General features: G+C 39.8%; 1 protein-coding gene across 1 annotated transcript in view; it reads left to right on the top strand.

Annotated features, from left to right (window-relative positions):
- The window catches only part of LOC124165207 (thrombospondin type-1 domain-containing protein 7A-like), a 1,035,737-nt gene that overhangs the window by 935,506 nt on the left and 82,456 nt on the right, over positions 1 to 17,775 (top strand). Inside the window, exons 26-31 of the mRNA XM_046542486.1 lie at positions 1,432 to 1,585; positions 3,559 to 3,857; positions 5,623 to 5,750; positions 8,989 to 9,137; positions 11,573 to 11,966; positions 15,130 to 15,354. Of these exons, the coding sequence (XP_046398442.1) occupies positions 1,432 to 1,585; positions 3,559 to 3,857; positions 5,623 to 5,750; positions 8,989 to 9,137; positions 11,573 to 11,966; positions 15,130 to 15,354 (1,349 nt within the window). The remainder of the gene's footprint in view (positions 1 to 1,431; positions 1,586 to 3,558; positions 3,858 to 5,622; positions 5,751 to 8,988; positions 9,138 to 11,572; positions 11,967 to 15,129; positions 15,355 to 17,775) is intronic.

The following is a 17,775-nucleotide window of genomic DNA, read 5'->3' as shown; positions in this document are numbered from 1 at the left end:
AATTATTTTAGTACTTTTTAATAATATGTTGTAGTAAAGGTTCATCTGTCTACATCATTATATCACATTCATCACTCTGTTAGTCATGTGGCATCTATTTTACATCAAGCAGTTTTCTTATCTTTGGCCAATTCATGTTAATTTAACTACACAATAACTGTCATTCTATCTATCCTATTATTTTGAGCTTCTGCAATGGCTGCAGATTTATTTCATTGATCTAATTTTGATGATTATTGGGAGTATCCACCATAGAGCATGGCCTTATTGCCTTAAAAGGGTGTGGGACATGATACTCTTTGAATAGATGGTGGACTCAAAGCATGGCACTAAACAAGTAACTTTGTACACAGTCATGTGCCTGGGTGCAAAGTTATATACATAAGTACATATAAGTCACCTGATGGAGATCGGTACACACATAGAACAATTACATTTAACTCTTTTATGGTCACAGCACTAATTTCACTATGGATTTCAATGGAGAACTGACTAACATCTAGTTTCTTAAACAGTAAGTTTTTCTTCACATAAATGATAGTCCCACCATTTTTTGCAGCAGATCTAGAATATGACGATGCTATAGTGTAGTTTTCAATGTTGAACAGAGGAATTTCTTCACTACATAACCAATGCTCTGTGAGGCATAATATATCGTAGTTGTTCTCATTAACAGTTGCTTCCACCATAAAATGAACACCATAGAAGAAATTCATGATGAAAAAATAATTTGGCCTGGCTGTGATTACCCAGATGCTGGTCAGGTATGCTACTCAAGGAGGAATCCCAGACAGGGTTTGCCAAAGTTGTCCAACAAACGCAGTCTGACATTTGCCTGGGAAGATGGTGGCTTGATGGTGTAACTGGCAGCCTCCCTCACTGGCAACTGAGAGATCCTGATTTGAATTCCGCCTGAGCCAAATGATTTTTTAAATGTGAATTTCATCCTAAATGCTAGATTTTTGGTTTGGGGGCTTTGATCTTAAGCCTTGACCCTCAGGACTTCCTTAATCCTCTGTGCTAACACGATTTTAATCCTCCTGCCACTTACAGGGTAGAGCAGGGGTCTCCAAAATACAGGCCCGTGAGCCTGATCCGGCCGGCAGAGGGCTTTATTCCTGCCTGTGCACTCGTTTCAAGTAGCTCGCGATTCTCGCTCGTATCGTTGGTATCGAATACTTCAGTAATCGGCAAATTTGCTATTCGGCCCGTGGGGCAATTCAGAACTTGGAATGTGGCCCTCATGGCCTAGTAAATTGGAGACCCCTGGGGTAGAGCGTGAATGTGGACCCAGTCCATGCTTTTATCCCTCAAAATTTCATAATTTGGAGATCTTTTTGGAATAATTGCCATGATATGGGTAGTTTATTGCCCACCCCTCCTTCAATGATGTACATAGATGGCTAATATTGCCAAATTCATTCCATGCAGGTGCTTGAGGATATTACCTCATAGGCCTCCGCAGGAAGTGGGAGATGAAATGTGTGACCCTGTGATACAGCCAGCTGATGTCAATGCCTGTCATGTTGCTTGTCCCGGGCAGTGCGTGGTCAGCCCATGGTCAGACTGGTCTGACTGTCCAAAGGTAAGATTATTCAACATTCTTCAATATATGCCCTCACACAGCCCTTTTGCTTCAAGGAACATTAATTATGTTTAAGTGTACCACAAAATCTGTACAGCATTCTGCATTGGGGTTCATCTCCACATGCCGTTACCATATTCAAAATTCAAAAAAGAGTGGTACGCTTATTGTCCAACAAACCCTATAGGACACCCTGTCGGCCATTGTTTAAAGATCTACGAATATTACCTGTGCCCTGTCTTTATATATTCACCATACTTCTCAAAGTAAAGACTAACTTCCAAGACTTTGTCCCAAACGCCAGCATTCACACTCATTATACGAGGCAGCACAAAGATTTGCATGTCCCCTATGTACGGACTAAAAGTGCTGCCTGTGGTGAACAATTTATGAGTCTACTTTTGTACAATAAGCTCCCTATGGAGCTAAAAGATCCCATTAGTCAAGGGGTATTTAAAAACAAGCTGAAAGACTTTTTACTTTCAGGCTGCTTTTACTCTATATCAGAGTACCTGTCACAGTAATATTATATATGCTCACCTCACTTTGCTGTTTGTGCCTTATATCTTTTATTTGTACCCAACCTGTGTTTTTGACGTGCCTTATACAATTTATGTATTGCATATAATTGTCTTTCCGGCAAATAAAGATTATTATTATTATTATTATTAAAGTAAGGATTATGCAGTTATTTAATACCGAAGTAACAAATTATGCCATAAATTATAAAATCATTTTTCAAGCTTTGCAATTGGTTGTAAAAAGTTCCAAGAATTGAATGAAACATTGTTAGATTCCAGTTTGAGGAAAATTTATATGCACTCACCCTGTAACCCAGGCTGCACATCTCCATAGTATGTACAAATGATACATGTAAATACAAGGTGTGATCAAAAAAAGACTGACTGATTTAATCTGTGCAAACTATTCAATGGATCAAATTGAAACAAAGTGCACTATATTGCGACATTTCTGACAACTAAAACGAGAGGTATTACGTTTGATTATGTTGAGTCTATACGCAGCAGCAGCGGTATGTGTAGCCTGTTTATCGCCGTGGGCAATGGCAGCAATGAAGGACCTGGAGGAACAGGGTGTGTGAGTAAAATTTTGTTTCAAACTTGGAAAAATGCCACGGAGACATTTGGAATGATTAAGCAAGCCTTTGTAAATGAAGCTATGAGTTGAAGCCAGCGTTTTGAGTGGTACAGTCATTTTAAATCGGGCAGTACCTTGACAGATGAAGATTCGCAGCCTTCCACATCGACAGATCCCAAACATGTCAAAATGGTGAATGATTTGGTCCTGGAAAATTGCAGTTTAATTCTTAGGGAGGTAGCCGAATAAGGAAACATTAGATTTGGATCCTGTCAGGTAATTTTGATAGATATTTTTGGAATGACGTAGGCTGCATCAAAATTCGTCCCTCACGATGGTGTTTCCATCACGATAACGCTCATTCTAACACGCTGATCGTGACAGTTTTTCACCAAAACCAGAGCTTTCGTGATCCCACAGCCACCCAACTTTTCAGACGTGGCTCCATCAGACTTGTTTTTGTTTTCATAGCTAAAATCAACCTTGAAAGGGTACCGACTTGACTCTATTGCGGACATTAAAACTAATTGTACGGTGACGTGAAGATGATCCCTAAGGTGGCTAACCAGGCAGTGTTTGAGAGCTGGAAGAAATGTTGGCAAAGGTGTGCCATGAGTTAAGCCATGTACTTCGAGATAGACAAGTTCAATTAAGCTGTATCCGTCGAAATAAATAAGTTATGAAATCAGCCTATTTTCATTTAATCGCACCTTGTACATGGTGAGCATATAACCATGGTATGTACCATTTGTACCTATACCTTGTATTTTGTGCGAAATAAGTAATGTACCCACTTGCTTGTGAATCATTACACCTTACTTTAAATTAGATATCAAGAGAATAAATACATATTTCCATATTTTCCCATCCTGCAGCCATGTGATCCTCATAAAGAGCGACAAAGGACGAGGTCCATTCTTCGAGCGCCAGTGGATTCCACGTCGTTATCGCTGTCGCATTTGGGATCGCACATGTCGTCGGTGCACACGTGTCCTCCACTGATCCAGGTGGAGACGTGTGTTGAGGGAGTGAGCTGCTTCTCCCATGGGTGGGTGGCCACTCCGTGGGGCTCGTGCCTGCCCCTGGGCGGGTCGCCTTGTGGAGAGGGCGTCCAGTCGAGAGCAGTGGTCTGCCGAAGGGGAGGCAAGGAGAATGGCAGGGCTGTTGATGACAAGTATGTGCCACTCCAAGCTGAGATGCGGTGATCCCTTTTTCTGGAATGCATTGTCAGGAGTCCAATTTTAAAGCTTGCGTTATCCATGATAACAGAAATTGGAAGGATTCCATGGAGAAAGGATCATTTGCAATGATTGGGATTCAAACCTGGATCCCATGTATTCATGTCAGGTGCTCTACCACTTAAGCTACCCAGGCATCCTCATCCTCTGTGGAGTTTTCTTCTGTAAATTCTTAGAATGCAGGGGTTGGAATCCCAATCAAGGCAAATGATTATACGGTGGAACTTGGTAATAACGTCATCAAAGGGACCAGAAGATTTTTAATGTTATATCCGAGTGACTTTATAAAAAAAGCAGCCAAACAACTGTCAACATACGTGATGCTCACACGGAGGTAGGTAGTGATGTGACTGATGATCTACCGTAACTAACGAAACAAACAATGCAATACAGTGTGCCTGCATCAGTGACCTTGCAGAATGTAGGGGTGGGAAGGGATAAGACCCAGGTATGCAGGACAGCCCCCGCTCCCCCCAGACACCAATTAAACAAAAGAGTTGCATCCCATCACCAGCTCAATGTCCAGCTTGTGACCTGTTTCTGCTTTTGATGTTTCTACACATGGTTTCTATGAACTTTGGGACATAATGCTATCACACTACCACTTTTGCAACATAAGAATCGCAAAATTTTTGACGCTATACCCGAGCGTCGCAATATTTGTTGGCGATATAAACAGGTTTTTGTACAACATAAAATGTTCAATTTTGGCTGGTCTGTATAAAATGTGACGTTAAACGCGAGTTGACGTTACTGCCGATGCCGTTATAACCAAGTTCCACTGTATATACTGAATGATTGATGATATAGTCTGAGGAATCTTTGCATTTTATGCACACTTGCTAGTGAATGCAAAGGTATGCCACTTTCATGTCTGCAGTTATTTCCTTGTTTAGCATGGTGGCATATTGTTCTTGCACCCATTAAGACTGTTGTTTGCATGGGTCATCTGTTGGAAGGACTAGCATTTTTCCAATTGATTGTTGTTAGTAAACAATCATTAGCCACAAAATTAATTGGTCGTATGGTAGTGTAAAATCATGTGTGTAGAAAATAATTTGGTATATGTGCAGACCATATATCAATTATTATTATTGACAAAATTATATATGTACCATCATATAATTTTGCCAACCCACCCATATTTCCCAGAAAATATGGGTGAGTTGGCAATACTAATGTTGCAGACCTGATTTTGGACTGATTCAGATTCACAAACAAGTTGTTTCAGGTTTTGGAAGAATAAAAAAATCTTGATCTTCATTGAATTTGAGGATGGACATTGTGAAGTTTACAGAAGAACAGATACTTATTGGCCATTGCCACCTCCCAAATACTGTAAATTCCCCTTGAAATAACCTATGAAAGCTTAAAGTCAAGGTTGAGGAAAATTTTAGGGGAAAATGTAAAAAATAATGCTTCTAATTCATTTTTAAAATACTTTTGATTACAAAATCACGGGTGTTTGGGCAAACTCAGTTTTTGAATTTATCATTGAATATATAAATGTTTAAGTTTGAATTTTTTTGGTGTGGTTGTTTCCTGCCAATACAAGTTCTCCTTTCTTTCAAATTATGATTGATTCTTGCCTAATTAAAATCTAAATCGAAGAAATGCATTTATTTTCAAGATTCATTCTGTAGCTATCTACCCTAAAATTGGCTTTTTGACTTTTACCCTAGTGTAATATTCATATTACAGATTTTGTGAACTAGAAGGGGTACGTCCAAGTCCATCGGAAAAGTGGTGCTATGTAGATTGTCCCGTGGACTGTGAAGTTACTTCTTGGGGTCCGTGGGACACATCAGAATGTCAGTGTGGCTCACCAGGTATGAATATAAAGTTCTCTTATATTATGACTATGTAATTTTCAGCCTATTGGCTTAGTGACTTTTAGGCTTTCTAGTCACTTATTTTAAAGTTTTGTATTTTATTCATATTTTCTAATAATTTTTAATTGATTAAAAAAAGTACAGCTCTCTTCATGGATTTTTTTGGTTATAAAGAGTTTGAACTATGCATTCATTTTTTTCATTTTAAGAGAACATGAGCTCAGCATTGTAAACAGCAAATAGAGTCAAACCTTCTTGTAGCAAATCCTATGAGACTGACTAGATGGCAATTTTGTTGTTAGGGGGTTTGGTGTATGGAGATGGTTTGCGGATTGCATCGTCACAGGGAAATCATGCAGTTGAGGGAATCAATTTTGGTGAAATAACCACCTCAATTGAAACAAAAATAACTATATTTTTCATATAGCACAAGTGGGTACCCACAAAGCACACGGACAACTTTAGGACGTCCGGTGACTGTCCACCAAGTGGCCTACGGACATCCGAAGGCCGTCAGCATTTATGCCAAAGTAGATAAAGGGCTGATAGCATTTAAGACAAGGAAGCTACAGCCTCATTAATCTTGGACTTTACATACTTAAGGTCTTAAAATCATAAAGTTAAAATTGTGGAACTTGTCCACTGTAGGTCCCAACCCAGATAGCACAAAGTAAGTGAGTTAACCGTTTCTTATGGTTTTCTTACGGAAAAAATTGATAAGCAGCTTATCGTAAGCTAAGGGATTTATATAAGGCAAGGGTAAGTCGTTAGGGGCGTTTAGGTAAGGAATGCCGTCAAATATCCTCAGGCAATGTAAGTCACTTCTGTTGGAGCGCCAAAGGCGGCTGAACAGCGTACTACACATGCTACGCGGCTCATCTTGACATGAATTTAAAGGCTATTGGGGAAATTTAGCGAGTTTTTATAAGGGCTGAACAACTGATAACAGATTTTCCCGTAAATAGAAAAAAATTAATAACTGCAAGCAACCGGCTATTGAAGATATAAAGCATAGCACAAGTACTCTATCCATGCGGCGGAAAGAAAAAAAAAAACATCAGGGTGGATCCGAACGTGCGATCCTCGGAGGTGAAATACTACACGCTAACCACTGCACCAGGGCAGTTGTTGAGACTAGGAGGCGTAGTTACTAATTAAGTATCCAATTATGTAAAAAAAACTTGTTTGGCATGTGCATGAAAAACTGAATTTATTCAAGGTCCATACATTTTAACATTTGTGAATTTTAAATTATGGTTTGATAACCCGATGCCTACAATACGTATATTAGATGTTCCTTCCGGCATTTCTATATTATTCTACGTTGGTATTCTTGTGAAATTGTGTTTTTCTTACGACCTTCGTTAAGCTATCAGTTCATAAATGTGAATGATTTTCAAATTATGGCGGTATGATGTTATTTCTCCTCATAATATAGAAGCGCCAATAATAAAAACATTGTTTTAATGCATAAAGGCCTAAATTAACACTCTGTAACGATGGGATAATAACAGCATCTACGGAAGTGCTGAAAGTTTGGCATCCATTTTGCCATTACTCTGGATGTTTGTCGCCCTGGCCGTAAGAAAGCCATAACAAGCTTACTTGAGAAGCGACTTCCTTATTTCTTCCTTTCACCTTATCTCAATGACTTATAATGTGCTAGCTGGGAATAATATCTGCAATTTTCTCTTCTAACCCAAATCTAATTTGGCAAAAAAAATACTCTTATTCTATTTCTTTAAAAGATCACTGGCAGGAGCCATAATACATTACTATCTCAAATTTTTTCTCCAATGAATGTCCACTACCACAACATTCACTCACAAAAATACAAATCCACATCCACCATCGATCTAATAACTCACTTCTACTGCCATGTCTTCTAGATGATAGTTAGGTATTTGAACGTAGGTTTTTGCAGCGAGAGGCATTGTTGCTAACGGCTTCCAGGCGCAGCTGCGTGTTGCGCTTTGTCGTGCTAAGCGTGACAAAGCGCAACATGCAGCTGCACCCGGAAGCCATTAGCAACGATGATAGTTAGGTAACCGAAGTAATGGCACTCTCGTCTAATTTGGGCACCTTCAATTCCACATGAATTGTCTTCTTTGTCTTCTCCTCTAAGGCCACAGACTATTTTATGCAGCTGACACACCTAAAAAATAAATACGAAAATACCCTGAAATTACTTGGTCATTTCATTTCCAATTTATGGCATTTCTGATTGAGAAATCAAATGAATATGCTAATAAATATAGGAGATAATTGTATACCTCAATAATTTTCTATTTAAAGCTATAGCTTAAGATAATTTGAAATGATGAAAGCCGATGCATGGCACATAAAAGGGCAAGGTATTCTTCATTTTATGGAAGTTTCTTTAACCCTGCTGTGAACGTACTTTTTCTTCCACCCTGCCATACGCTCAGCACTTTGCCAAAACACTTTGAAAGGTTGCTAATCCGGGACCCTTTCCTTGATGAGCTCACCCTCGCAGGACTGTCTCTTCGCCTCTCTGCTCTGCCTGCAATTTGAAAATCTATCAATCAATCCGATCATCAAAAAATGATTGTCTGTATCGCAATCCTGCCAATCAAGCAATCTAGTGTGTCTTTGAACCGTGTTTCTGCGATGAGAAATAACGATTTTGTTAACTTTGCTAAAGTGGCCATTTTCCAGTGGTCCGCAGCCACATTTGTAGCGAAGTTAATAAAATCGTTATTTTTCACCGAAGAAACACGGTTCAAAGACGTACTTGATTACTTGATTGGCAGGAGTGCAAAGCAAACAATCATATTTTGATGATTGGATTGATTGATAGATTTTCAAAATGCAGTCAGAGCGGTCACTTTTGGAAAGGGAGGCCCGCCGCTGCGTGGGTGAGCTCGTCGAGGAAAAGGCCCCGGATTAGCGACGCTAAGGAGAGTATACCACGCCCATCCTGGAAGTACCTGCTCCATGGCCCAACGAAACACATTATAACCTTTTCGTCGCATGTGAGGAGAAGGTTTTCGGAGATTGAACAGCAGTGAAAGGGTTAAAATTTTGCTCCACACATGTTCGATATTATGAGGTTTTAATGTAATGACTTAAAAGACCTAGAAGTTTCCAGGATCAAGAAAGGTCAAGTTTGATCATGTTGCTGTCTCTTTAAACTTTTAGTTTGAGTTGAATGCTCAATTTATGTGCTGTATTCCTCACAATTGTTATTGTCATTGGATGTTCTTTTCTAAAGGAGGGAAAATGACGAGGCAGAGGTATATCCAGACTAATCCAAGTGAAATGGGACGGCCTTGCCCCACGGAGCTAGTGCAAAAGAGGCCGTGCCCCGCTGTGCCTTGCTATTACTGGGAGCGAGGAGAGTGGTCGCAGTGCAATCTTCATGTAAGTCTTCTTTATAAGTCACTAGCTGACCCGGCGAACTTCGTACCACCTAACATTCAATGAACTTATAGTTTAGTTGAACCATTTATAAATAAAGAGCGGCTGTATCATTTTAATCATGTTTGATTTATTATAAATTAAATGAGAAAATATTGATGAAAAAAAATTACACGCATTCACTTGTTAGCTATTTGTGTTATTAACCATAAAAAAATGTTTGTAGGTCTAAGTCCGTAGCGTAAACTTGGCTCGTTTACGGGGCAGGTTAACGCAACGCTAGACCGACGTTTGACTGATGCTCAAAATAGTGTAAGAAAAGCCCCTATGAAGCAGCATTCATATCAAATGACTTTAGGCGCGCCAATTATAGTATATCTGTTTGGAAAAAATGCACTGCGTAAACGTGCTGCATGCGTAAACGCACCACGGTGTGCCCTACACATTCGGGTTTAATGTCTTGCGTCAAGCGCCTTCTAATTAAACAACAGTTTTTGTTTTGTTATCAGGTGCAAGATAAAGCGAATGAAGCTAAATAAAAATAGCGAAGTGAAGCAGGGGCGCAGCGACGGGGTTTTTGGGGGTTAAAACCCCCCCAAAAGCTAAGAGAATCTTTTTATAAAACATTTGGTTATTAATATTAGGGGGACGGATGAGTCACAAAATATGTAACTGTTCACACAGCCGCAAAACCTACCATTTTGAACCTTTTATCCTAAAAAATGTCTGGGGAAGGCCCCCACACCTCTCGCTTACCTTGGCGAGTTTTCTATACCCTACAGACCCGCCAGTATTAGCTGCGCCCATCCTTAATTCCTAGCTGCGCCCTTGAAGCGAAGGAAGAAATATAGTGGATGGTTTACCGGCTCGTAAATATACCACATATTATTTACCATGAGAAAATCATGGGTTTTCACTGACACGTGAGAACAAACATCACAAAAACTGAAAGACTGACCATGCGATTTGTTAATCTTTATCACAAATGCAACACGAATTGGAAATTGAATACGTTTAAGCTCAAAAGGGCATATAAGTTGGGATCATGGAATCTTCGGATTGAGAACTTCCTCATCTTTGAATTTTCCTTTGAGTATAGTGGCGTGAATCACTTTCATTATCAGTTTTTTTTATAACCAAACACGTTCCGTTGGATAAATTTGGTTGGTTTCGGTTTCGAAAGATCATGAACACAGAGCCTACCTTTAGCTGTAAATCGTGCCGTGGTAAGCCAGGTGCGTCCAAGAACTTTAAATATTCAGGTAGATAGTTGGTGACTTCGTCATCGTTTATTACAAAGTTAAAAGATTTGAATTCATGCAGAGTACACGGACATTACTGATAATCAACAATTGCTTGGAGATTTGTTTACACACACGGTAGTTATGTGTTTGTTGACAACTCAATTCGAACTGAGCTTACCTCTAATTCAATTATTTTGATACTATTTTAATATTACTTTAATATTTTTAACATGTTTGAACATTTAAATTTTTTTTTAATATTGTTAAAAAGATCAGTCAATGCATTAGTAAAAACGAAAAAAAACCTTATTTTTTTGACCGTCTTAACAATCAACTCCTAAAAACATACCTCTAAGATAAAGTTGAATTTTTTTGTGAACTTTTCCTATTATTTAATGTCCTATATGTTATCCGGGGCTGAGACAAATCCAAAGAGCCTAATGTCACTAAAATCGGTGCAGCCGTTCTCGAGTTATAATGTTCTAACTAACACGATTTTCGACTTTCTTTTATATATATATATAGATTCCCATCATATTCTATATGCATTCATTAAAAAAAGAGGTTTCTTTTCGGGTTTCTTTTTTTAAGCACTCATTTTGCAAGAATAATGACTTTACTGGATCCAGAGGAAATATAAAATTCAGATAACGTTTAATTACCTTTAAATCCTCTGGCAGCACTGGAGCCCACAATGGCACCATCTTTATCAATGTATGTGAAAATATCCTAATCAGTGGAGTAACTATGGGGGGGATAGATACGCCCAAAGCCTCAAGAGAAATTTAAAAAAATATTTAAAACCGTTGTCTATTTTCATCGTATAATAACTGCATCTGCTTTAAATTTTTAATGCAAAAATGATGTCAAATGTATTTCTAGGCATGCCATTTTTCAAAGCATTTCCTGGAAAGCAGTTGCTGGAGGGTGGCCACTCTAGGCCATTCCATCCCACCCCAAAGCATATTCCTAGTTACGCCACTGATCCTAATAAAGGCTATCAAATTCCATTCTGAACCGATTCTCAAGTGTGTGAGTCATTGATGCTCATAAGAATTTTGAACATAGGTTCTTACTACTCTGTTTCATATTGCAAGAGTAGCTATCAAGTATTCTAAACAGTGTTAGAGGTACACATGTTGTGCTGCATTCATACCCTTGGTCGTAATTTATCTTTTTGCGTCCGTCACGAAGGGAGCGTCATGTGGCCACGGGACCATCTCTCGCAACATCTCATGTCGGAGGGAGGGAACCTCCAAGTCGTACAACAGCATCTCAGTCAATCTGGAGCCAGATGCGGATTTGAAATCGATTGTGGAGGACAGCTACTGCCTGCCCCAGTCCCTCCCTACCACGGCCGCCACCCTCGGCACTTTGCCACGCACAATGGCCATCACGCTCGACCTCATCAAGGAGGACTCGTGCTACGTGCCCTGCCATCGCAGGAGCCATGGCAAGGGAGGCGTGAACTCGGCTGGCGAGTCGAGTAACGATGGCATTGAGGTGGAGGACTGTGAAGTGTCTGAATGGGGCAGATGGAGCCATTGTCACCGTAGTTGCAGGGAAGGAGGAGACAGTGGGTCAACTGGTAAGTGGATTAACTTTGCACCAAGTCTAATTTTGTATACATATTTTGGGTAGATCCCATCACACAATACACTGCTTTAACCCCCCAGCTGTGGTAGCCAGTGGCGCAGCGAGGGGGGGGGTTTTGGGGGATTAAACCCTCCCCAGACCTCAGAGAAATTTTTAAGTTTAATCTATTTTACTTATTTGGATCAGTATTACTTATAGAATAATGTTAGGATTAATCAAATATCCCTCAGAAACCCGTAAATCTTGCCATTTTGAACCGTTGTTCTTAAAATTTTTCTGGAGGAGGGCCCACGCAACTCCTGCTTACCCTGGTGGGTATGCAATACCCCCACAACCGTAAGTATTAGTTGCGCCTAAAACCCCCCCCTAGCCTTAATTCCTGGCTCCGCCCCTGGTGGTAGCAAGCCCACGAGTCTTACACACACACTGTAAGAAAATTTGCTAAAGGTTGCAGAGGCGTTTTTTCAACTGGAAGTGGCAGAAATGACCCTTGTAATTAATATCCTCCAAATCATTTTCTTAATGGGAATAGAGGGATTCTCAATCATCTTACTCTACCGTACATCTTACTATATATCTTATGTTTCTTCAAACTGGAAGAAAAGTTTAAGCCAGGTTTGCCCTTTACCTATCCTTTGCAGAACGTCTCTCTTATTTTCAAATGTGCCCAACTGCAGGCATAAAATATAAAACGTTAATAATTAGTCACAAAAGCACAACCGCATGAGTTAAAGTTGTTTAAAGTTAGCAATTAAGAGAATAAAAAAACACCTAGGAAAACTTGATTCTTCCCGTTTTTGTATCTTTTATGGCACTAGAAGGACCTTTGTCTATAAAAGTAGAAGATCAAAGATAGCTGTTCCAAAAACACCACTTCCACTGGTAATATTGCATGCAAACAATTTGGAATGGAGGTGTTTTGAGTTTGACGCAGCAAGAAATCTAACGTAGTGCATGCACTGAAATGAGTAAACAGAAGTTGAGCATTGCCAACCAACCCCTCCCAAACATTCTTTACCAAATTGCCCATTATTCCATAACCTTCTACCTCTGAAAGAAATAATAATTACACCCTTTCTTGCCTCTTTCTCCACAATGCTTAGGGAGACTTCCTTCTGAGAGACCTCCCTCACCCATTCCACTGATTCCTCAATGGCTTCCTTTGCCCCTAACCAAGAGCTCATGTGTTTCCCTTCGTAGGTGGCCCAGTTGCCTGCCGCTCTTCAAACAACCCAACTGGTTTGGCCCACGTGCATAAGAAGTACAAAAAATTGTGCAATGGCTAATTCAGTTTCCATTCATCTCTCCCTCCTTCACTTACCTCTTCACAAATATAAATACAGGGGCATCTACCATCCTCACCGTACATATACGTATGTTGTCAGCTCCAATATAGCTTAATTTTGCCGAAACATTTGGTATTGCTTGAAAATGAGTATATTTCAGGAAGTAAAAAAAAAACATTTTTCAAAAAATTACTCAGTTGAAATCACTTTTATATTTATAAATAAGAAATGGCAGCAATCCTCTTTTGACATCTTCGTCGTAAGTCGAGGGCTAACTGTGGGGAGGTTTCCTTAAAATTTTGCTAAATAAGTACTCGTTTTACAGAGGTTTTACTGTATAATGCTGTGCAACACCTTAAAAATTTTTTACTGCTTAAAAAATAAGAGGTGCAATATTTTTGTTTATGAAAATAAAGATTTGTACAAAGTTTTTGATGAAGAACTTCCAAATTTTTGGCCCTTTAGACCATAGGCATACCCAGCGAGGGGCAAGAGGGGGCCGCTCCCTCGTAGAAGCAAAAATCTCAAATGTCTTTCACGAAAATAATATTTTTTCAAGCAAATAATTTTAAAAACTAATAAAGATCTGTTACAGTTTCCTTAAAATGTTGATTTCACTCTCCTTTTCCATTCTTAAATCTTACCTACAACTTGAACAACCATGGCTTGCCCCCCCCCCCCCCCTAGTTTTCATCCTGGGTACGCCCTTGCTGTAGACGTTATGTTAATGAAAGCCCATTGTTTATTCCTTCAAAACAAGAATGTAGCCTGAAATATTCTTCAGGAGGCATTCATCAGCTCTTCTACGGTAGAATCTGTCTTCCCAGCGAGAAATGGGTGGTGGAATCCACAAGGAACCCACGTGGAGATGTAACGTGGATACCACGTGTTTTTGGTCGTGGAATCAACGTGGAACCCACGTGGAAATTTGGTGGAAAAATTAAAACAGCAGTTGGTGCTGTCCTAAAACCATTAAAACCTCAACCACTCTATATCTAAACCTTCTATATATGTGTCTACGATTTTTCATGTGCTCTCATGGCTGCCTTTCCACGAATTATATAAAAATAGAATGTGCGATACATTTTCACATAACTAGCGTGGTTTCAGGATGATAAATGATGCAATGTCACCAGAGAGTTAAGTTCCACAAATTAGAAATTCTGTTTAACATTTTATGATAATCACCACAAATCCACTTGAAATCAACGTGGATTCCACGTGGGTCCAACCACTCAATATCCACCACCACCAAATATCCACCACTCAACGTGGATTCCACGTGGGTTCCACGTGGATTCCACCACCCATTTCTCACTGGGTTATAATCAGGCATTTTCATATAAGAGACTACAAGCTTCAGGGGGTCAATATTGGTGTCACCACAGAGGGGTTAATTTCAGGGGGGCTTCACATCCCCTCTGGATTGCTTGCTTCAAAAATTTGTCACCAAAATGCCTCATTCCTGTGACCACTGTGAGTGAGGGCCATGTGGTGGTAATTTTAAATGTTTAAACATTGGTATACATACCAGGGGCGCAGCTAAGAATTAAGGCTAGGGTGGGTTTTAGACGCAAGTAATACTCAGGAGTGTGAGGGTAAAGTGCATACCCGCCAGGGTAAGCAGGCGTTGCGGGGGCTCTCCTCCAGAAAAATTTTAAGACTAATGGTTCAAAATGATGAGTTTTACGGCTTTCTGAGGGATATTTGATTAATCCTAACACAATACTATAATTAATACTGATCCAGTAGAGTAAAATGGATTAAACTAAAAAAATTCTCTGAGCTCTGGGGGGGGGGGGGTTTATCCCCCAAACCCCCCCCCTCCTCGCTGCACCACTGATACATACCACTCACGTTCTTTTACAGGTGGCTACCAAACAAGGTCGAGGACAGTGCTGAGGCCGGTGAAGCCCGGGATGAATGGGGGCCCGCCGCCATCCTGCCCCACGGCCCTCTGGGAGACTCGCCCGTGCTCCTCTACGTCATCAGCTCCCTGCCTCACCTACAGGTGGGCCATTCTTCCCTCATCCGAGGGGCCCAACGCACCAGCAACCATCGTCTGCCTCCGATCTGATGGAGTGGAAGTGGAAGGTGAGTCCCAATGTAGCTTAGGTGCTTTCTTCTCAGGTTTCCCTGCTATTGTGAACAACTTTCTTGGTTGCATACCCATGTCTGTTTGATGTCAGTGCCTCGTAGACCTTTGCATCAGGTCTAGTATTCATTTTCACAGGCAGCCAGGCATATTTGGGTGGCATGCGGTACTCTGGGGTTCTTATTGTCATTGATCTGTATGGTGGAAATAGGTTTTCAATGGCTGCAAATCGAGTAGCTCTGCCACAAATTAATTGATGGCAGAGTTACTTGGTGAAGTTTCTTGAGATTGAAATAAATAATCTTTAATTTGCATATATTTACCTCCTTCTAGTTTTGTTGTTGTGCAACATACTCTGGTATAATACAGAAATTTACCAAAATTTTCACTGCAGTACGATGTTTAATAAATAAGGAGCGCAAATCACAGGAGGAGAATGCAGGAGATAGAGGAGTTATAGGATGAGGATGTTTAGTGGAGGAGAGAGGGCCATAGAGGAAGCAAGTGTGAGGTGAAATACATTGATAAAGAGTGCATTTAGTTGCCCCTGCATTATAGAATCTTAGCAACTGTTCACATTCCCAATTTTTTGTTCAAAAAAATAAAAGTAACAATTACTATGGGTTAATAAATTTGGTTGTATGAAATCCTAGCCATACTAGAAAGGTGTGCACTTTAGGAGATGCTTTCTTGCTTAAAAATAATATGCATTCCATGAAGATGCTTATCAATATTTGACTACATATTTTAATGCTTCCAAATATTTTAACAGTACGCAACACTTCCCCTCGACTGGCTGCATTATGTATTTGTTCGCAATGAATTATTTGCTTGAAATATACCTTATCATATTGAAGTTTTCATGTAGACTGGAACTTTGCCAATACTTTCCATTAAAATATTATGTCCGAGAAATTACTGTGAGGCAAAATTTTCTCATTAGAGTCACAGTTAGAATGTGTGCACAAGTAGCAGTGCGTGGCCAGAAAAGACTTGTCGAGTTTGAGTCCTGTGGCAGTGATTTAAGATTGCATTCCCACTGATTCACAGAAAGAGAACGTTTTATTCACTTCATTCAATACGGAAGAGGGTGGAAGTTAAGGCCGACTATAAGTGATACGTTGAAACTTGCGCCTGAGTGGTGGCACAAGTGCAAGGTCTGAAAAAAGAGAGGAATATTCAGCATGAGAGTTGAATTGATCAATTCAAAGTCAATAAATGAGCATTTTTATTGGTTTGCTCTTATGTTGATGAGTGCAAATTGTGCGTGAGCTTCTATCACATGCTTAAACACTCATGCCCGTTCATACACTTAAGCAAACAGGAATGATACATTAGGAAATATCTTTACAGAACGGAAAAGTGTAGGAATTCATTTTTTCATAGAACAATAAATGGGTTTAATAAATACTAAAATAGGCATAACTTTGTGCATGTATTTCCTTGACAATGGCCAACTCCTCAAGCTCATAATTTTTCAAGTTTATATTTTAAGCTTTAAGAAAGTAAAGCGTTATTAAAAATAGCTAAACATGACTGGTTTTGAGGAGGTGATGCATCCTCTTAAGTGAGTTCAGCAAACTTACCTATTCAGTATTTGAAGTACCTATTGAGAGCCACACCTCGTTCATGCTGGATCTACCGACCACCTGAGCTCAGGCACAGGAAAGCACAGTCTGCATCAATCTAGATCTATGGCGGGGACCAATTCATATAAAAATTTCAAGAAAACGTCTTATTCCAACACTTCCAATCATACTAAGTCTCACCATTCCCACGTGGTACTTATTTTAAGATCAAAACTGGCATCTCAAAATTTTCAGTGTGTATACAGTAGACACCTATCAACACCTGCATCAGAAATAATATCTTATAATAAATTAAAATATCTGTGCAATCAATATTACGAGCATTTTTTTTCTATTTTAAATAAAAAGGGATAAATATTGCAGATTATATGAAGAAACATGGACATTTAGGCAAAATGACAAGAAAAGACTTTAAAGATGTGGATGTGGTGAAGAACAAAGAAGGTGAACTGGAGAGAGATAAGGAGGAACGATGAAGTGCTGGACTTGGTGGGTGAGGAGAGGCAGATTTTAGATGATATGCTGAGGAGACAGAGGGTATGGATGTAGCGAGTACTTAACGGGGAGGGGATGTTGAAAATGGTGTTAGAGGGTAAAATGTTAGGTAAACGAGGGAGGGAAAGGAAGAGAATATGATTTTTAGATAGATTGAAAGGGAGTGGGCCCTGTTTCTGAGGAGAAGTCCAAGTTGGGAGGGAAGAAGGTTGTGGGTTGAACGGCAAAATGCTCCATGCAAACCTACCTTGATGGGTGGAATACGAAGACTATAACTGAGAGATATTGAAGTTATATCACAGTACAAGGACATTTAACACATTCAGTACGGATGAC

Source organism: Ischnura elegans, chromosome 9 (assembly GCF_921293095.1).
Source record: "Ischnura elegans chromosome 9, ioIscEleg1.1, whole genome shotgun sequence".
Lineage (NCBI taxonomy): Eukaryota > Metazoa > Arthropoda > Insecta > Odonata > Coenagrionidae > Ischnura > Ischnura elegans.
This window is presented reverse-complemented; position numbering and strand designations above follow the sequence as displayed.